The 22,050-nt window shown below is 41.4% G+C and overlaps 1 protein-coding gene across 1 annotated transcript; it reads left to right on the top strand.

The window, feature by feature from the left end:
- The first annotated feature begins 2,320 nt into the window (after positions 1-2,320).
- LOC119722226 (deleted in malignant brain tumors 1 protein-like) lies at positions 2,321-11,086 on the top strand. Its single transcript, XM_038192272.1, has 8 exons — positions 2,321-2,333; positions 3,277-3,330; positions 4,485-4,598; positions 5,971-6,179; positions 7,580-7,712; positions 8,665-9,003; positions 9,531-9,839; positions 10,171-11,086. The coding sequence occupies exons 1-8, from the start codon at positions 2,321-2,323 to the stop codon at positions 10,206-10,208; spliced, it is 1,209 nt and encodes a 402-aa protein (XP_038048200.1). The 3' UTR covers positions 10,209-11,086.
- The last annotated feature ends 10,964 nt before the right edge of the window (positions 11,087-22,050 follow it).

The following is a 22,050-nucleotide window of genomic DNA, read 5'->3' as shown; positions in this document are numbered from 1 at the left end:
CCCCCCCCCCCCCCCCCCCCCCCCCCTCTGGATCAGCGCCTGGCTTTAACCCTTTGCCCGGTACATCGGCGCACCAACTGGGGCCGTGCAAATGGGCTGAATACCAGGTTAATAGATATATGAACAATAGAAAAAGAGGGCCGTAGCCTTCATTTCTATTGTCTGCCTGCACTTGAAATGTAAAATTACTAATCCTTATGCGCTAGCTTATCTTATAACCTCACAACACTTCAAAAGTCAACAAAATTTGACAACACAAGTCAGATAAAACAGTATGCATTGTATTATCATCCGTCAGGTTCATTTTTCTTCATCACGCTTCGAGCGTCGGGCAATCACAACAAAATAAACCGCTGATTGTGTATCTACGGGCCCGGTTCCTATAAGGGAACAAAATCCACTTTATTAGTCTGCGACATTAAGAACATACAGGTATGTCATAATGAAGGGCAGGGTTTTGAATTTTTTAGGGAAATTTCGGGGTAAAAAATGTCCAATGACAACGACACAAAACGCAACACGAAAATAAAGATGGCGATCAACGTGCGATGTACAGTGCATGGTCTAGTCTGTGTGCAATGTGTGTGTGTGTATTGTACCTGTGGTTCATTTTTTTTATCCAAAACAAACGAAATTTCTAAATAAACTCAAAGAGTCGCGCGAGTCATTACGCCTCTTTATGCCACGACAAAAGCGGGTTTTTTTTTTGAGCGAGCTGATACTTATTATCACCATGGAGCTTCTTGTTATAGCTCTTTGTTATCCCGTTTATAATGGACTTGTTTTACGTGTTTGAGATGATTCCTTAAATCAGTGGGCTGGTTGTTTGGTAAGGTACTGTATACAGACTGCAGCTGAACTCCGCCGTTACTGAACTGGACATGTGCTATGTTTTTATGGAATGGAAAATCGAAATTGTCAAGCATCAAAAAGTATGTCATTGTCACGAATATCGAAACTTCTAAGTTGAAGCTATGGTCAATTGCGTAATTTGAAAGTGCAACAGATTTCAATGCTTAAAGGCCGACAGTCCCGCGCAAAACGGTAACTAAAGAGTGTATTTAATAAATTTGCTAGAACTGATAACTATTTTCTCGAATTTCTCAACCAAACACCTTCAAAGGGCCTGCATGGAAATCAAAGTAAAGCAAGCTTCCTCAATAAATAAAAAAGGCAAACTCTGTCGATGTCCCGACGATGGTCGAATTCGAATGGCGGTGGTGGTTGTGGGCGGGGGCGATTTTGTTTTCACCCAAACGACATCCGCATATGGGTGTACGCTATTACTTTTCTAAAAACATGAGAAAAAAATATAAATTAGAAAAAATATGAATTCGAACGTAATGAAATTCAAACTTTATTTCTCTTTAAAACAAAAAATCCTCCGAAGCCTCATGTTAGAAAAGAAAAAAAACATTTCGGGTACAAAACGGTGATTCGAACCCGCAACTTAGCGGTGCAAAATCACGACCCTGTCAACTGACCTATCGCACTGCTCGCCAAAACGTGAGGGAAAAATAATTACAATGTATGTACCTGCGTACGTATCATAAAAGTCTCGTAGGGGGCGCTAAACAACGATGTATGTGGATGTGGTTTGGGAAAAGGACATTCACGGGCGGGAGGAGGGGGTTCTGCCTGTTATCTTATACCACTATGTAGTAACGTGGTAAATGAGCTTGCCAAAAGGATGCTCATCCAAGCGGGGGCATTTGGAGGAGATCTACCCCATACTAGTGGGCATTGTTGCTTTTCAAACAGCACGCCAAATGCAAACCAAAAAACAATCTTTGCCGCAACCATCTCGGCGCGGACCTATTCTGTTTTACATTGGACGCAAATACAAGGATCTTATCTAATAACCCATAACCGCCGTGGATATTATCGTGATGGCGGTACGATATTACGTCTTTGTGCCAAAAGTGCTTTGAGTTATACAATTGTATCTTCTGTACAGTCTTTCTTTGTGTTTTTTATTATTTGTATTAACTACTTTCATTCGTCCTCTTTGTTTTTGTCATGACTGACACATAAAGCAGGAAATAAAAAAAAAACACTTACTGTATTTCCTTGTTAAGCTGCGCGATTTCACAAAGTCACTTCAATCGAAACGTCCTCAATTTATCATTGTCAACACAGACTGTGTACCAAAATTAGTTTCATGACTCTGAAATAGATCACGCTGGTTTTCAAGGGTTTGACTGACACTATTATGCCTATAATAAAAAGCTGAACTGGCTCCTGCCCCTCTATTAAAATAAGCCGTGGTCGCTTTGGAAATGATCGTTTTGTTCGCTGTTGTACCTGTAATGGTGGTACGATGTTGCGTCTCAGTGAGATCGAAAAAGCTCGTTATACATTTTAAGTTTTAGATGTTTTATAGTTGTTTCTTCTTCTTCTTGCTTATTATTTGTGTCTACCATTCTATTCGTCGTCATTATATTTATCATGACTGACACACTATATATACACTATATTTCTTTGTTTAACTGCGGGATTTCGTATTCTTCTTTTTTTTCAATTTAAATTTCCTCAATTTATCATTGTCAACAAGGATATGGAATAAAGTTTTGTATAAAGTATACTAGAGTTGTTTGACAAAATGGTTTCATAACACGAAAATAGATCAAGGGTATGACTGACACATAAGGCCAATGATATAAAAGCCGAATTGGCTCCTGTCCTTTGTCAGAAGTTCGGTTGACGTTTTATCCATAACTTGCGCGTTGAGAAAATCCGCCCGTCTATTTGCAAAGATGGCATCGAGCCTCAAACTGGTGATTTTGTTGGTGTCTATTTCATTGGTACGTAAAAATTCCATGTATCGCATTTTAAAAGACTCGGTGATGTACATACCATAAAAGCATTCTACTATACCATAAAAGCCCCTTATACTTAGAGGCCTACCCGTCCATTAACTGCGCCTCTTGGGCTCTTCATACGCTGATTTGTTTTGTCCCTAATAACGTGCATACAATGTATAAGCAAAAACATTAACCCAATGCAAAATTATTGCTCAACTTCTTGCGCAGCGTTTGTCAAAACTTAAAATAGGCCGACAAATTTGGCTGATTTTTTTTTCCAATTTAAGTAAATAAACGTCAATGGACCAGCAACTTTGGAGTTGGAAAATTGAGGAAATTTAACTTAAATTGTCTCGTAGATAGAATAACGAATAATTTTTTCCATGACAATAATGAAGCACGTGTTCCCATGTCTATACATAAAGTATTTTTTTTTGTGTTTTCTTTTCTCCACTTAAACATTTCATAATAGGACTGTGCTCGTCCCATCCCGTTAGTGGAGACAATGAACACTTAGGAACATCTGGTGAGTTCAAACTCATAGCGGGCCTTACACAGAAAGCTTAAAACTTCAATTTAATGCACAATAACATAGGACAACACTTTTTATTTGTGTATTCAACATTTCAGGTTAAATATGACGGGGGAATCATTCATGTTGAAAGTCCTCATGCCTCTTTGCTTAGTTCCGAATCGACGGCATCAATTCTGGATAAACGGAAACGAAATAACTTCGTTGGCGAATGGCATTGGGCCTAATGATAGCAGAAAAAAATGCAATAAATTCAAAAGTTCTTTTATTTGTGATTGGCCATTTTGCTGTGCATGCCACATTAATAGCATTTGAAAAAGACTGAGTGGTTAAAATTGGCTTCGATTTCATCACATACGTTTTAATGTTATAATCTATAACGATGTTGGAATGTACCGTCAAATGCTTCAAGAACTTCAAAAAATTCAAAGTGTTTTTTTTTCCATAGAATAGATAAAGTTTCAACTACAATATTTTATTTGGAAAAAAACCCTATATTTGTATTTCGGGCGGTTGCAACCCTCTGAAAAAGAACTCTTATTTTTAATCGCTTTTGATATCTGTCGTGCGAGTAGACTGGTTCCCGATCCCTACATTATCGATCCTGATAGGGAGGTGCCGAGGTGGAGACCAGTTTACCCATGCAAGAGCGGCGGGCATTATTGGCCAAGTTCGAGCAACGACTATTTGTGAACCATCACTGGTCGGTTTTTCCTGTTACCAACATTACATTTTGGGTATAGGTTATCAGGCAAAATCGACCAATGGTTGACAAGTAGTCGCTGCTCTAACTTGGCCATTATGTTGTCGAGCTGCATAAATCAAAATTTGTGGACTCATCAACTACGCTCTGCGCCGTTTGACGGATTTTTTGTGTGCAGTGTTTCAATTAAAGAATAGGTTTTTTGCCTTGCTAGAAACACAGCACTTAAAAAAGAAAATTTACCTCTCCAGATGAAACTCGAAAATAAAACAGTGCGTCTATAAGACACAGAAGTTGGACATATGAAACATCGGCATTAACTATAATTATGTGAGGCGCATTATACGAGTTTAATTCCGAAAAAAAATTGATATAATGTTCGAAGCATATTGTACGTGATATTATTATATACAATGACGTGGATGTCTTCGTTCAATTCTATGAGCACCCTGCATCAGTGGGCCCTTGGGGATGCAGAACAGGGCCATCCCGGACAGCAGCATCACGGCGTCGTCGACCTATTCTAGTTACTACCCACGAAATGCTCGCCTGAACATAGGTAGGTCTTTTTCTCAGCAGTAGCATACTCGTAGGAACATAGGTAAAATACCCGGAAACAAAATGACCTTTGAAACAATTCTGCCTAATGTTATCGTTTCGCAGAAAAAAATATTAAAGGTGGTGAAGGCTTAAACAAGCTAAATAAGAAATATCTCGGAAGCTACGAGCCAACTAACTCATGTTCATGCACGAGTCACGTGACTGTGCCGTGAAATTTCTGGAAGGAGTGGTGTTTTGTGAAAAAAATCAGGGTTTTGACCACAGTGACCCCATGATGACCTTAGGCCTCAGTTTGGTCATGTGACATGTTGGGGCTCGGCTACTGATACTTTTGACAAAGATGGGTTGAAATCGGCTATAATTAAAACATGTACGAGCAATAGACAATGTTAACGTTTGCAACTATTATACTAACCCCAGAATGAATGTGCAGATATATGTCTCGTCAAACGTAGACCTATAGTAGCAGCCTCTGAGGTTAAACAACAAGTAACCCAGTTGTAGTTGAACACCCATATAACTATAATTTAATTGGGTGCACCCTACCTACACAAATTTGAGCCACTTTGTTGCTTCAAAGGAAAACTGCATAAAACCCTAATGATCATATTATACAAATATTGAATGCTTCGAGTGGTGTAGTAAAACTAGCCTCCTGAGGTGATCCATGGACCATTCTATTTTCCCGAGGCGAAGCCGAGGGAAAATAGAATGGTCCATGGATCACCGAGGGAGGCTAGTTTTACTTCACCACGAGATAAAGCATTCAATATTTGTTTTATAACACTTCACCCACAGATTCTGCTCGATTTTAATATTTTACATTATTTAAATCTGAACACAGTTGAAATAAACTTCAATTTCAATACAAAAATTGGTGGAACATGTATTTCTCTCTTAAAAAACTAACTCTTCACGAAATGTTTGAACCCAAGTCTGCGGCGCGCTCTCTTTGGAATAATACGCGCTACGCACAACGCGCAACGCGCACACCAGCATGCATTTGCACACAAATACCGCGCCGTGGAAATAGTACTTTGGTTGCTAATGGTATAGTACTTTGTTTGCTATGCGCATAGTACTTTTGGCCGTCCACAGAAAGATAGCAAAATTAGAAAGTAACATGTGACTCGCTCTCGGCCAATCAAGACACAGAATCTGTGGGTGAGGTGTTATAAAACTTGATATGTTTACTCATTATATCACAGGACACCCCCTTCCACTCCCCACCCAATTTTCCTGCTAACAACTGGAATTTGTTTCTTGTGGGAACTTGATTAATTGACGTCATTTTTTTTTCCAAAGACAAAAAATATCGTAAAGGAAACCGACTAACAGTTTGTTTAACACTTCTGCATTATATTCATCAGGAAATTACGGGTGGAGACCGCGTTACACATATGTGGGCCATTGGATCCAGGTCGACCTAGGTAAACCAACGGCGGTTACCGGGCTCACCATGCAAGGCAGATACTACGCTACTAGTTATTATGTTCGGGCATTTTCAGTGCAACACAGCCTGACAGCGGACTCCAACGACTGGCAAAGCTTGTCTAACGACGGTGGGCAAGCTATCACGGTCAGTGAACTGTAGGGGTCGCTATAAAGGGTGGGGTCGGCTGCCAAACAATAATCTGGAGGGCTTGTTACACCCTTCAAACAGCAAAAAAAACCACTCACAATATTTGAGACATGAAGATGTTTGTACTCCCATGCAATACCAATGCACTGTTTGTGTTTTTGTCTTCGATGCTTGCTCTTGTGAATTGACTTATCGCCGTTTGCGAGTTAACCACGTCCCTAAGACAACCCTATGGAATTTTGTACGCTAACTTTGTCTCAGATTTTGCGCATTCCGCACTTCTTTGTGAATCATGTCATTGGACATTATACAACACCTGAATAAATCCCCGTCATCTGATTGGTGAATTGTAGATCACGTGACATATTATTATTCGGTATAAAGCACGGTGCGACCATGCGTTATACCCATGCGTTATACCGTTTCACTTTGCGCTTGTTACATGACGCGGTATTTGCGTGCAAAATGCATGCTGGTGTGCGCGTTCAGCGTAGTGCGTATTGTTCCAAAGAGCCAGCGCTACAGCGTTGGGTTCAAACATTTTCGTGAAGGGGTAGTTCAACATTTTTTAAATCAAAATAAATTGTAGTTTATAATTTACCAATCAAATGACGAGAATTTATTCAGGTGTTGTATTAAACAAATAACGAATGTTTTACGTTCGTGCGATGGAAAGAATAATTTCATTCGGTGACAGATTGAATGTTCTATTCCACTCGGCTTCGCCTCGTGGAATAGAACATTCAATCTGTCACCTCATGAAATTATTCTTACCATCGCACTCACAAACATTCGTTATTTGTATAATATTGCACAAGCTGCGTTTACGCTGCCGCGATAGGCACAATGCGCGTGTAAAATTTAGTTTAAAGGTGAACTTGTCTATATCGCGGTAGAATCTCGTCAACGCAGCTTGTGAACTATTATTGTTCAATTACATTATTAAAATGGACGTGGAACGCGCAAAATCCCAGACAAACCAACCTCGGTCCCCATGGGTACGATCTTGCTGCGCCATGTTGTTTCCCAGCATGCCTTGCGCGATTTCAAGGAACGCGCACGCGCCCATGGAGTCGAGGCTGGAGACAAACAGAACTTAACGTACAAAATTCCAAAGGTTGTCTATAAGGGGCGTGGCTAACTCGAAAATGGCGATAGGTCAAATTGCAACTCTGATAATAATATCGTACCGTTATATTTACACGGAAAGCTCAGTTAGTCTGCTGGCAACCTTCTCAGTAGGCTACTGATCATCATTTTTACGATGATGTGCATTTCATTAAAAAATGTATGCTATTTTAACATTGTGAAGGAAAATAGGAAGTGACATTAGAAAAAAAGGCGTAATTTCTTTACTATGTTAATAAACATGAACTAAATTATCTTATACTATACAGTTCAGCTTGAGCAATGGTGCAGCGAAGAATGTCACCTTCCCGATGGTACCCATAGCGAGGTTTATTCGCATCTTACCATCTCTGTGGTATGGTTCCTGCTACAATCTGAGATTTGAGGTGCTCGGGTGTCAAGGTATGTATGTTATAATAGCCTAATACACATTTAATTTGCAAAAGCTTTTTTTTTTTCGTCCAGAAGGTGATTAAGAAATTGTGTATTAATGAGTAATTCAACCACAGTATTGTCCTTTTTATAAAAAAAAAAAGGGGGGTACGGTGTAATCCCTCTTTCTAGAAATTGACATTTGGATTCTATGGCAAGTGGCAGTTCTATAGGGGATAGGGTGGTTGGGATCCAAGAGATTGGAAGGGTAGGCCGTGGATGAGGCTTTGCAGTCATGTCATACAACGTGTAGTCTTCGAGTAATGAATCAAGTTTTGCAATATCGAGTGATGACTTTATGCAGAAACCTTTTACATGTATACAGGGACATTTGGGATTTGTTTTCATTATGTGGACGAATAATTATCAATCGTCAGTTGAATGGGGTGGTTAGCCCCCCCCCCCCCCCCTTAACCTTCCCTCAGATCCGCCGTTGAAGCGGTGGTTTGTTATACCTAATAAGATCTTCCAGAATTATGTACCCTAAGTACACGTGCCATTTGTTTTACGATAGAAATGTGTGACCTAAATTTCTGAAGGCGAATTATTGCGAAAATCATGACAGTTACTCTGCAAGGTACCATGTCAATGCTGCTCTAAAATCACACCACGAGAGAATTTGTCCTAAACATTCAAGTTTTAAAGATGTTTGAATTTTCGATGCTGTGTAGCAAGTCCATTGTTACCGCTAAAAATGTATTATCAATCAAAGTTGTTTATTAATTACCCCCCCCCCCCCACCCGTTATAATAATTAACAAGCAGGCGGGTCCACACCCACATTGTAAGATCCACGTGTGGTCTGGACTGGAGCACAAAAAGTTTGAGTCATGTAAAATCTAATCACATTTTATGATTGGACCTATTTCTCAGCTAATTTGAAGACCCCGGAGTTGACTTCATCATTTTCTTTTGTTTAACAGTTCCAGACGATGGCTCGATTAAATTGGTTGACGGCGACGACGAAAGAAGCGGCCGTGTGGAAATCTACCACCACGGCGAAGGTGCGAGCTGGGGAACCGTCTGCGCCAGCGACTGGGACATCAACGACGCTGACGTCGTGTGTCGTCAGCTGGACCTCGGCGCCGCAGTCCAGGCTAATAAAGCATCGGAGTACGGGACAGGCGACTTGCCCGTCGTGATGAACAAAGTCGCCTGTGAGGGGACAGAGAGCCGGCTGGCTGACTGTCCGTTTGTCTGCACCGCCTATCAGCAGTGCAACAACTCCGACGTAGCCGGGGTAGTCTGCCTGCCCAAGCTAAGTAAATAACAGTTTCAGTTGTTCATATACTGTATTTCTCTTCTTCTTCTTCTCATCATCATTGTCATCATCATCCTCATTTATAGACACTTTGAACCCAGACAAATAGGAGAGTAATTCGGTAACAACAAATTAACAAATGGCTAAACAAACACACGGTACACACCCCTACCGAACAAATTCACTGACTCTCCCAAGATGGATTCCTTGAAAAGGATCTATAAAGTTATCGCCGTCGACATCACCATTACTCCCCTTAACCTTTTGGAAAAATTATAAAATTTACATGCACTGCTGCATGGATTGTAGTGGCGGATTTATGGGGGCGGGAGTTGCACCACATCGCGCCCCCCTTCAGTTCTCTGAAAGCCTGTCCCTGGACCCCCCCCCCCCCAAGTAGGGCGTGCTTCGGCGTGTCTTCACTCAATCCCCCCCCCCCCCATAAAAGAACCCTTCATATACCCCCCCCTTCCCACTTCTTGACAGCTAGATCCACCCCAAATTATGTTTTACTCGAATCTTATTTAGACACCATTCGGTTGGTGGGAGGCTCAAACTGTAGCGGCCGGGTGGAGATCTACCGCAACGAGACATGGGGCACCATCTGCGACAACAAGTGGGATATCGACGACGCTACCGTGGTATGCCGCGAACTGGGCTTCTCCGAGGCTGAAGAGGCCAAGATGGGGGCCTACTTCGGGCAGGGCAGCGGCCCTGTCCACATGGAAGGCGTAGCCTGTGAGGGCTCGGAGGAGGCGCTCGGCGACTGCCCGTCCCAGTGCTGGGAGGAGTCGACTTGCGGCCACGCCCAAGATGCTGGAGTGGTCTGCCGTTACGGTAAAACTTTTTAACAATTTAATTTATGCGGGATTTGACATCTGCTAGTTTACATATACCGAAGATCCTCCTTTTTTGTACGTTAACGCACCCAGCGCTGAAATTGTGAATTAATTATGTCCGGTGTTTAATTAAAAAGTACAAATTTATTGAAGTGCAGTTCTGCAGCTAACCAGATCAAATAAAATCTCAAAATTACGTCACAAGAAGTAAAAAGTAGCCGATTTCCGAATTCTGAATTTATCATAAGTCTTGTGTTTTATACACCTCATACAAAATCATGTTTCTATTCTAATTTCCGGGGTTTTCTTCTGGTTTGATATCTTTTCAGATGACGACAACATTCTTGGCGGAATTGGGGCTCAGTAATAGGAGACACACTTCCATTTGTTGAAACGTATCCATTATACTCTGATTCGTCAAGGTTTTGATCGCCTGACGTTTTAATAAACATTGATACTACATGTATACGTATTATCCGTACAAGGTGAGTCAAAAAGAAAGTGACCCATAATGCAAATAAAAATCTCAAAAATATGTGGCTTGCTCCAATTTATACAAATTAACATGGATAAAGTACACAATTATTGACCAGAAACTGTGAAAAATTAATGTAATTTGGGTACCATGTTCACACATTATGTCTAATTTATACAACATTACAAAATTCAGCTGTCAACATGAATGATCATTTACCGTTCAAATACAATGAAACAAGGGAATTTTCCTGCCTTCGTGAATGAACGAAAATTTGCACAGGTAAACGGACAAAGAAAAATTACCATCATTATTTCAGGGAAAAAATCCTCATATTCAAAACACAATAATCAGGCAGTAAAAATTATGTCTCAATCTTCAAGTTGACAACAACTATCTGAAACGATAGTATCTGAGCTGAACGCCTGTGTGAATTCTCCGGCTCTCACTCAATAGCTTCAAATTGTTCCACGGACAGCTGTACAGCTGTAAAATGGATTCTCTTAGTAGAGTAGGCAGAAGTTTTCGTAGCATGGATAAGTTTCAGTAACTCATGTTTTTCAAGTGAAAGTATTCTCGATTGATTATTCTTCGCTTGTGTGTCCAATTTCATTGATTTTAAGGTGAAGGAAATCTTTCATCCATGTCACTTTCTTTTTGACACATTCCTGTAGAGTACAAAGCGTGAGTGAACTAATGCATCACAATGTTCCATTATAGTCACTATATTCTCATGTATTGGTATCGATGTACTCAATTAATTATGTAAAACTTTCGGGACTTTGCTTTGAACTATTATCAGTGTTGTAGGACTTGAGTCCAGGACTCGGACTCGAGTCACATTTTTCGTGACTCGGACTGACTCGAGTCCTATTTGAAAATGACTCGGACTCGGACTCGATCATGATGACTCGGACTTCGCTCGTACCCCCCGCCCTGCAAACAGGACGCTGGGATACTCTGATGAATTCACGCTCTGATTGGTTGGATTTTGCGTGACCTGTGACCTGGGTGTCATCACGGTCATGACTCTGCAAGGTTTGAAACGGCCGATAAGACTGATTCAATACTCTTTTATTCCAGTTTAGAGATGGCTTTTTTTCGTTAAAAAGCGTAATAATGTAGGAAATTCTGTAAAACTTATCTGTATTGTAAATCTACAATTCCCGTCACTTGCTCAGGCTCCGTTTCGATTCACAAACAGTCGGATTGCATTATGCGACGCTCAAAATTTTGTCCACATCAGAAATCACATCCGTATGGAACTTGTGCATTTCTATGGGAAGTTTTCGGATAGCATTTGCGCACATTGTCTAACTGCGATCTTGAACAGCTGCAGCCAGATGCTTTATACATAGGTCATAGGCCACTTCCTTCACAAGATTCTGCGAAGCTCATCAGAGTATCCCAGCGTCCTGTTTGCAGGGCGGGGGTTACGAGCGAAGACTCGGACTCGAGCTTGGTGACTCGTGACTCGAGTCACGCATTTTCATCAAAAGAAAAAAATAACGTAGGGATGGGAAAGGATCAATGAGGAATAATGTTTGGATGATAAAACACGAAGGGAAGGGATGGAGGAGGTTTTTTTAGGGATGGTTATTAAAAGGAAAACACATTTCGCGTCTAAATAACATCTCCACGACACGCAAGGTAAATTATATACAGTTTGATTCACCATACTTAAAAGAAAGAATAGATGATTGAAAAATAATTTAAAATGTTTGTATTAGTTTGGTGAACAACCAAGAACAAGTGTCTCGCGGTTCGGACTCTGACTCGGACTCGAGGCTTGTGACTCGAGACTCGGACTCTAGGCTTGTCACTCGAGACTCGGACTCGGACTCGAAGCTTGTCACTCGAGACTCGGACTCGAGGCTTGTGACTCGAGACTCGGACTCGAAGCTTGTGACTCGAGACTCAGACTCGAGGCTTGTGACTCGGACTCGACGTTGGTGACTCGACTGCAACACTGACTATTATCAATTTAATAATGTTACACTAACCTGTTATGCCAATAAATACCGATATATTCACAAGGGCGGATCCAGAACACAATTTTTTTGGGGGGGGGGGGAAGAAAATTGTGGTCCCCAAAAAGTGTGTCCCAAAAAATTACAGCGTGGGGTTTGGGGCTCTGTGGTGCGATCTGAGGCAATTTCTGACCACTTTAACCAATGTTTTTTGAGGAAAAGTATTATATTCATTCGTGAAGATTGTATAAGACCTATATAAGAGGCCCAGTCACAACGCGGTTTCGGGTATTTGACGACTATCGGAGATTTGAAAAGTTGGCTTCTATAACCATTACGTGTATTTCCTCGTATGACGGTGTATGACCTGAACGGAAATATTTTAACATTATGAACGACAATGGCACATCAGAGGGGGGGGGGGGGTTCATGCCTCAAACAAGTGTCATTTTTCCGTTCTCTTTTGGGTAATAAATCCGGCAGAGAAGTCAAGACGACTCTTTTTCCAACGATGCTACTCATCCCCATATCCCTTTAACGATTTGTGAAATATAACTGGAAAGACAAGACGTTTGGCTTTTGTTACAAACACAAGTTGACCGTGCACGAATCTGTCATATACATAATTGTCAACGTCAGTTATGAATTATACATGTATAAAAACAAAAACAAAAGAATGATGAAATTCATCCTTTGCAGTTTAACTTTGAATAAATGCATCATATTTGGGTATGTGCCAAATGATAATGTATTTCGTCCAGACGTTATTAAAGTATATGCTTAATTTATACAATTTAGCTGATTTTTTTTTTTTGGCAACAGTCATCGCCATTGGGTACGAATGAAAATGATGAATTTGTATTTAAAAAAGGAGGAAATTTAAAGCTAATCATTTTTCAGATTCTAGGTACAACAACTTCCGGTCTTGTGACGTCGTCATTCTGAGACTCCCAGAAAGAATTTCTTTTCCTACGTATGTTCACGGGCAATTCGGTGGAAGGTTCACACATAATCCAAAACTTTTGTCAAAATTCAAATTTCTTTGACATCCGCTAGAGGGCGACCTTTCTGGGTGATGACATCATTAAAGTGTGTCTTGTGTGTTGGCAACCATCACTATAGTACTGCACATTTACCTAATTAGTATAATTGTAGTAAAATGCTTGTTTTCAAGTGTTCATTTCCCATGGCACTTCCTGTGTAACCCCGGGAAAGAAGGTCCAGCTGCTTTTTGCTAGGGAATAAAATATGTTGTCCAAGGCAAATTTACCACATCATTAGTGTGGCGTAGCCAGGAATTTTTCAGTGGGGGGGGGTGGGGGGGGGGCGCTGGGGGGCTGGAACATTTCATGGGAGGGCGTCATGTAGATCAATGATAATTTTTTTTAGAAACTCAAAATCTCAGTGGGGGGGGGCGACTGGGGGGCGACAAGGTTTCATGGGGGGGGGGCTGTCGCCCCCCCCCCCCCCCCACGCCCCCCCCCCACCCCGTGGCTTTGCCACTGCACGTCACAAAATAATTACTTGAAACTCCATTCCGAAAATGTCATTTCAAAAGTTACAGTTGAATTATTTGGTCGATTCTAAACCACTTTTGTTCGATAATGAACCGATCGATATTCAGAAACGTCATCGTTTATTGATTTTTTTTCAAAAAAAATAATAATTGATTTGTTCTTTCGATAACGAAACTACTATTGATCACTCGATACCGGTACTTAATTTAATTTTCTCTTTTTGTTTAAGTGCCGACTGTAACATTATTAGATAAATTTCATTTAATGATCATTTCCACAAAAAACTCCCTCTACCGTAACAATTTCATTGAAACCACCACTTATCCTTTGTATACTTGATAGGGACTATGCTTATTTGAAGAAGAATACAGACTTAAAGTAGATCCAGCGTAAACAAGGATATCAGCTGCAAGTTGGACTTTTTTTTCAAAACATGTTCTATTTTTACTCCTTTTGAAAGGCTTTGTTACGCTATGCATGCTTACATAGGCGTTGCTCCCACATAACTTGACCAAGTTCAACAACAATTCAACAACAGGTGCGACAGTGTATCCACGTGCCGACTTACGCAGAATTAAATATTAAGGACCAACACTACTAACCATGCAGGTTAAAAAAAATCAAACAATTTGCATATAGAGGCACAGGGCAGTGGTCTACATTGTTCGTACAAAGACGTTGTTGGTAGAGAATTCAACTGAGGTGTTAATTTCATTCGTATCCAAATACACAATTCAATCACGCAATACTCGAACCTAAGAAGAACACACTTGGCTCAAGAAAAGTAAGCCTATCAAAGCTAGACTCGGGGGGGGATTAAAATATTACAACAACAAAAGGTAAAACCAAGTAAGCACTGAACATTTCAATCATAATCAGCCATTTTGACAGTCACACATAAACAAGTAGGTGCTGGAAATCTTGCCCAGAATAAACAAAAATTGAAGTTGAAAGGTTGCAGTAATGAAACAGCAAATACGTAGCTCGTCAAACGGATTATTTATGACAAAAACGTCTTCATTATTTAAGAAATACCGAGGGCCTATTTTCCATTTAAGGGGAGCGATATTGAGATGAGACCCGCTGAAAAGTTGGTCACACACGCTGAAGTAGAGTGGCTGCTATTGGTTGGAAGTACGTACAGATGCAGATAAAGATTGACAGATTGACAGATTGACTGCCCCCACTGGAGTTATGAAGTCATATTTACCATTTTAATACACATTGAACAAAAATGGGCGTCTGCATAGGTGTCAATGCCATGGGAGTTGGTGGACAAAAGTCCCCCGGCCCCCCCCCCAACCCTCGGAAAAAATGGGAATATGCTAGAGAAAGTATAAGGATTTGGGCGGGTTGGGCTTTGCCCCCCCCCCCCCCACCCCTTACATAAAAACCTGCGTGTGTCACGTTTTGGTCTTGTCTCACCAACCTTTTGTGGAGTTTGACGTTTAAGAAGAGCGAAACTTTATTGACAGACCACACACAATAATGATATGAAACTACGACGCACCCATACACAAGGACTCTTTACAAACTCGGTACAGTACAAGGGTGTTACAACTGATAATGTAGTAAACAATGGATAACGTATCACCAACCGATAATGTATCACAAATTGACCGATATTGTATCACTAACCGATAATGTAGCAAAAGTTGACCGATAGTGTAGTAAAATTTGTATCCGATAATGTGTCACGTGTCGATGGATAATGTAACTACAAAATAACTGTATCCGATAATGTATCACCTCGGAACGGATACCGTATCAACCGATAATGTATCAACAATCAACCGATAATGTATCAGTATATTTGGAAAAGGTGGAAATATTGCAAATTAATTAAAGTCTAATAAGTGCCTTTACTATGATGAGTCCCCACTCGGGAAAGTTCACCATTAAGAATATTTTTTTTTAATTTGGGAGGGAGTTGCTCTGGTTTGGAGACGCTCTACTTCCAAGTGGGCCTAGGCTAGTGGTGTACCCAGCTTTTGATGTCGGGTGGGGGGGGGGGGGTAACCGCACTCGCACATCCGCGCCGAAATTAATGTGGACAAGTTCTTTTCTCCGGACACTTGGCCTCCGTATGGGCTCCATGCTCTAACACAAGAGGGTGCGTTTTACCACTTTTGAGAGCACCATGTGCGTAGCATGTGCGTACTGTAATGTACTGGTTCGCGCTCAAAGTTAACCACTTCCAGAATGTGCCAACCGGGCTATTAGCCGCAGCGTCTTCGCATGATCGTCAGGCAACGTCGGCGCGCATACGTTCAATTTAACTTGCGATGGTATCCCAGACTATTCCCTTCCCCAATAACTTTGCATCATTCAAAATACGCAGTTGATGGACCGGGAACCAGTCTAGGTCCTCCCCCTCTCCGTTTCTGGCCGTTGAAGGGGCACTTGTGCACGGAGCCCATAGCTCCATGGTAAAATCAAAAACTGAGGGGGGGGGGGGGGGGCTCGTGCCATATTTTCAAAGAGGAGTGCTGCTAAAGTCCTACAATCATGTACACTATATTACTGTACCGTACAAATGCACCGGCTTTTGTTTTAAGGGGGGGGGGCACCGTTCGCTTGTGACGTCATTTGTTATTGTCCACCCACTGACTTCAGTTTGTTGAACCCATACAGTTTGCAGTCCAAACGTCACGAGCCTGCCGCACCCTTGAGGCCAACACAGGCGCGGATCAGGGGGGAGGGGGTTTAGGGGTCAACCCCCCCCCCCCAGCTGTGACACCCTCCCCCCAAAAAAACATACCGGTATAATGTCTGCCTGTTCAAATTACGGACGGAGGCAGCTTAGATAGGGGGTATGTGTACACCATTCTGTAATCCAGTGTTAATAATCGTCGAATTCGAACAGCGCCGCCTATTGAAATATGGTACCCTCCAGTTTTTGATTTTACGGAGGCCAAGTGTCCGGAGAAAAAAAACCTGTGTACATTTTCAGAAGTTTTTGCCGATGAAACCCCCTCCCCTGCGAAAATTACTGGGTCCGCCCTTGCAACAGTGGCGTAAATCTGTGCCGGGGACTGGGGGATGGGGGATAGCTAAAAAAAAAAAAAATCTCGGCCGTGAAATTCAAAAAGAGGGGGGGGGGGGCTTGCTGGAGACCACATGACACTGGGGGCGCTGTTCATGATACAGATGTATCGGCGGATTTCAAGCTTTGTGTACTTTTTCTCCCTTTCTCAGTACTATATAATACATTTCGGCGGTTGGAATGTTTGAAAAAGACCTCAAAATCTGCCTTTTTTCTCTAAATACGAAATAATGGGGGGGGGGGGTGATCCAATAGCACAAACCCCCTCCCCGGTCAAAAAGTGGGGCGGGATATATAGGACATAAAACAAACATTTGTGTACACCTTTTCCCCATACTGATACTTAATCGGTTGATTTTTGATACTTTATGGAGAACTTTGCCACCCATATGTGCAGATCAAAGCTCTGCATGCTCTGCGGTCACACACAACGGTGCATTGACCCGGCGACCTGCACAGCCCCACTGCGTTGACCGGACTATGCATAAACAGCAGGTCGATCCTCAGAACAAAAGCGATGTCTGATTTGACAAGAAAAGTGCCCCTTGTTCTTCTCAACCAATCAAAACGGTTGTTACATGAATGGAAAGCTTATTGTGTTATCTTCCAGAAACCGTGCGAGGTAATTGTATGCGACCGGGTTCACACGTGTGCTGTTCGAAGAAGTAAACCCGCACCCTCAAAAGTCGGCGAAATGTGCCGTGACCTCCATAGGAAACGCGAAATTTTCACCGAGTTACCCGTTTTCCAATGAAAAAGTGCACATAATTATTCGCCTTTAACCATGTAGAAATTATATTCATTTGAAAGAAGAAAACCTATATTTTATGATGCGATGCGAGGAAGTAAGTTTAACCAACATACTTTCCGCGTATTAACGAAAGTTTGCTGAGAGTGCCTAGATATGAGGCAGTCTTCCCACGTAAACAGAGCTGCACTAGTGGCGAGTGAGCAAATGCTCCCTAGTTCTCCATATATACAGCATCCGTTCCGAGGTGATACATTATCGGATACACTTATTTTGTAGTTACATTATCCGTCGACACGTGATACATTATCGGATACAAATTTTACTACACTATCAGTCAATGTTTGCTACATTATCGGTTAGTGATACAATATCGGTCAATTTGTGATGCATTATCGGTTGGTGATACGTTATCCGTTGGTTACTACATTATCAGTTGTCAGTTGTAACAAAGGGGCCATTCAAAATGTTCAATGTCTTTAAATTTCGTTTCTGCTTTTAGGGGCGGATCCAGGGATTTTCGCAGGGGGGTTCATCGGCAAAAAATCTGATATGTAGACATTTTTTGCTTCAGACACTTGGCCTCCGTAAAATCGAAAAGCGCGGGGGAGGGGGGATCGTACCATACTTTTAATCGGGGCTGTTCAAATCGACGATCATTAACACTATATGCTCAGCGTGGAATGGGAGGAATATTATCGCAAGGTAAAATCCGGACTTTTCCATTTCACGAGGCGAAGCCGAGTGAAATGGAAAAGTACAGATTTTACCGAGCGATAATATTCCTCCCATTTCACAATTTAAAGACACTCAATATTTGTTTTATATAACTGACATATAGATCCTTATAGTCATTTGATATATTTGAACTTTTTTTCAATACAAAACTGGTGGAAAATGTATTTCTCTCTTCCAAACCACCCCTTCACGAAAATGTTTGAACCCAACGCTGTAGCGCTGGCTCTTTGGAACGATACGCGCAACGCTGAACGCGCACACCAGCATGTATTTGCACACAAATACCGCGTCATGATCCTAACTGTTGTATTTCCCATTCCCCATGGGCGGATAAGTACTTTTTGAGCCGTGGCATGAATGGGAGCTATAACGAATGCCACGTGATGTGAGTTCCACTAATCAAATGGCAAGGATCTGTATGTCGGTTATATAAAATACAAATATTGAATGGCTCAGCGTGGAATGGGAGGAATATTATCGCAAGTTAAAATCTGGACTTTTCCATTTCACGAGGCGAAGCCGAGTGAAATGGAAAAGTCCAGATTTTACCGAGCGATAATATTCCTCCCATTTCACAATTTAAAGCCAAAAAACAATATTTGTTTTATATAACTGACATATAGATCCTTGTCATTTGATATGTTTGAACTTTTATTTCAATACAAAACTGGAGGAAAATGTATTTCTCTCTTTGAAACCACCCCTTCACGAAAATGTTTGAATCCAACGCTGTAGCGCTTGCTCTTTGGAACAATACGCGCTACGCGCAACGCTGAACGCACACACCAGCATGCATTTGCACACAAATACCGCGTCATGATCCTAACTGTTGCATAGTATACAAATATTGAATGCTTCGAGTGGTGTAGTAAAACTAGCCTCCCGAGGTGATCCATGGACCATTCTATTTTCCCGAGGCGAAGCCGAGGGAAAATAGAATGGTCCATGGATCATCGAGGGAGGCTAGTTTTACTTCACCACGAGATAAAGCATTCACTATTTGTTTTATAACACTTCACCCACAGATTCTGCTTGATTTTAATATTTTACATTATTTAAATCTGAACACAGTTGAAATAAACTTCATTTTCAATACAAAATTGGTGGAAAATGTATTTCTCTCTTAAAATCTACCCCTTCACGAAATGTTTGAACCCAAGTCTGCGGCGCGCTCTCTTTGGAATAATACGCGCTACGCACAACGCGCAACGCGCACACCAGCATGCATTTGCACACAAATACCGCGCCGTGGAAATAGTACTTTGGTTGCTAATGGTATAGTACTTTGGTTGCTATGCGCATAGTACTTTTGGCCGTGCACAGAAAGATAACAAAATTAGAAAGTAACATGTGACTCGCTCTCGGCCAATCAAGACACAGAATCTGTGGGTGAGGCGTTATAATATTTCCCATTCCCCATGGGCGGATAGTACTTTTTGAGCGGCGGCGTGAATGGGAGCAATAACAAATGTCACGTGATGTGAGTTCCACCAATCAAATGACAAGGATCTGTATGTCGGTTATATAACACGGAATAATGTGCATACCCCCTAACCAAGCTGGCTCTGTACGTATTCAAGGCGGACATCTATACTACAATCACGAAAATGATTCGGGGGCGCTGCCATTTTTCCGACCGGTCTCCTGTCCCCATCGCGCCTGTTGGCTGCGGGGGATGCGGAACGGGGCCCGGCTATTTCCACCCCATTTTCCCATAATTCCTTTCCCCATTGAGCCGGCCGCCATCTTGCGTACTGGCTGGATAATTGATGTGCCAAGTCGTATACGTTCGTTTATGAGCATGCAGCGTACGGGCCGGATAATTGACGTGCCACGTATACGTTCGTTATGAGCATGCAGCGCATGCAACAGCACAGCGTTGTTGATGTATCTGTTCCTCCTTGCTCCAGTTTTCTCTTTTAAAGAACGGTAAGTCTCATTTATGATATGTATTTTTGTTTGAGAAAAGTGGTATTCTTTCGAACGCCACTGGCATTGAGAAGCATTGTTGTTTGTGAAAAGTGTGAGTTTGTAAGTGTCCAATGATGGCATAGTCTGGTGGTAGTACGGGGAGGGTTGTACGGGGAGGGTTGTACGGGGGAGGCCTCGGCCCGAGTTTGGCCGTGTGTTTACTTAGCTAGGCTTAATGTGGCCAATTTACTGCATGCTGCATGACCTCCGCAACTACAGGCCTCACTTGGAACATGTACCCGAACATGTTTGTAGAACTTTGTCAACTTTTGATTTCACAATTGGGCTTTGTTGGTAGTTTATTTTTGGATTTTGCTTTAGTTTGTTTTAGTCCTAAGCCTATAGCCTACTACTACTACTCAGTACTAGCTACAAAAAAACTGCTGCATTTGTATATAGGCCATGAAATGTACATTCATTCCATACAAATGATGCAAACTAAATCTTTGTGGTAATCTTAGAACACGGCAAATCATACTAAAAACTTCCTTTAAAGAAATGGCTTTCATACTCATAGGCAAAACAAAATTAATTTACTGCAAATCAAAGACCAATAACCAACTTAATAAAGAAACCCTCAAATCAAAATTTAAGACGTGATCAAGTTCAAACCTCAGGCCAAAAACCAAAAAATACAGGCGAAGACTAAAACTTGAAACCAACACAGTTAGAATAGTGGATCTTAGAGAATACACTCTGGCAGAAAATCACATGACTCGACAACAGACATGAACCCAAGCAGGATAAAGAGGAAACTAATACATTGATGACTGTTCAGTGTCTCTGCTGTTCTGCTGAGATAAAGTCATATGCGGGGGGGGGGGGGGTTCACAAAAATACAACATATAAGACATGTTTCGTTGTTTGGCATGTTTGGTTAGTACTTCAGTAGTGCATTCCGCATAAATGGGGTATTGCAAGTTTTCTTCACCTTAGTCGTTATTCTTTTCTTTCTAACTCCTTTACACAGGACTCCCGATGACACCCACATCACATGACCAGCTCCAACCATGCTCCAAGCATGCTCCAGTGCATGCTTCAACCAGTTCCTAAAGCAATAATCTCAACTCAAGACGAAGCCACCTATTCTTTCAAGTTCAACTGCAAGATTCCTGCTTTTTCTCTTTACCCATTCAAAACACATTTTCCTTCTAGCCATAATTTTATTTTTAGAAGTCATGAAATAGTGCAAAAAAATCACTCTTTTCTGCTGTTTGATGTCCATCCTTTTTTAAATTATATCCTTGGCTTAGTTGTACCCAAGAATAATGATGGAATGATTGCCCGATAATTACTGGCCAAGCAGACTGTGTCGATCCTGGCAAACTTATTTGATAACAAAACAATGTCTTTGATTACCAAATTACATAATCACTCTTAAAATTTCACAACAAAATATTCATGATCGCATACCCCTCCGTTTCTCATGAATTTTCACCAACACCCATTAAAAAATGTTGCCCTGTAACTTACAATGCCACTGTCATTATTTATGATTACAGCATTTAACACAAAAAACTGCAATTGCACAATAATCTTTGGCCGTCTTGCTTGAAAGTCTTTCATGGAATTTTTGTGCCTATGGTAAACAAGCCTGGACCGACGTCCCTTGCGAAAACTGACTACAATTATATCCCCTGAGTTTTGTCGAAGTACTACCCTGTACAGTAATGAATGCAAATACATTATTACAAAAAAAATGTGTGTATACCTGATTTCATTTTCACAGTTTTGTAATAAATAC

Source organism: Patiria miniata, unplaced genomic scaffold (genome assembly GCF_015706575.1).
Source record: "Patiria miniata isolate m_02_andy unplaced genomic scaffold, ASM1570657v1 HiC_scaffold_14, whole genome shotgun sequence".
NCBI lineage: Eukaryota > Metazoa > Echinodermata > Asteroidea > Valvatida > Asterinidae > Patiria > Patiria miniata.
Note: the sequence above shows the minus strand (reverse complement) of the source record. Positions and strands in the feature narration are given on the sequence as shown.

Bases quoted from the DNA above. Each gene is read 5' to 3' on its own strand.
- LOC119722226 (XM_038192272.1), top strand. The intron at 4,599-5,970 runs GTAGGTCTTTTT...TATATTCATCAG, and splicing joins AAATGCTCGCCTGAACATAG to GAAATTACGGGTGGAGACCG. The intron at 6,180-7,579 runs GTCAGTGAACTG...TATACTATACAG, and splicing joins ACGGTGGGCAAGCTATCACG to TTCAGCTTGAGCAATGGTGC.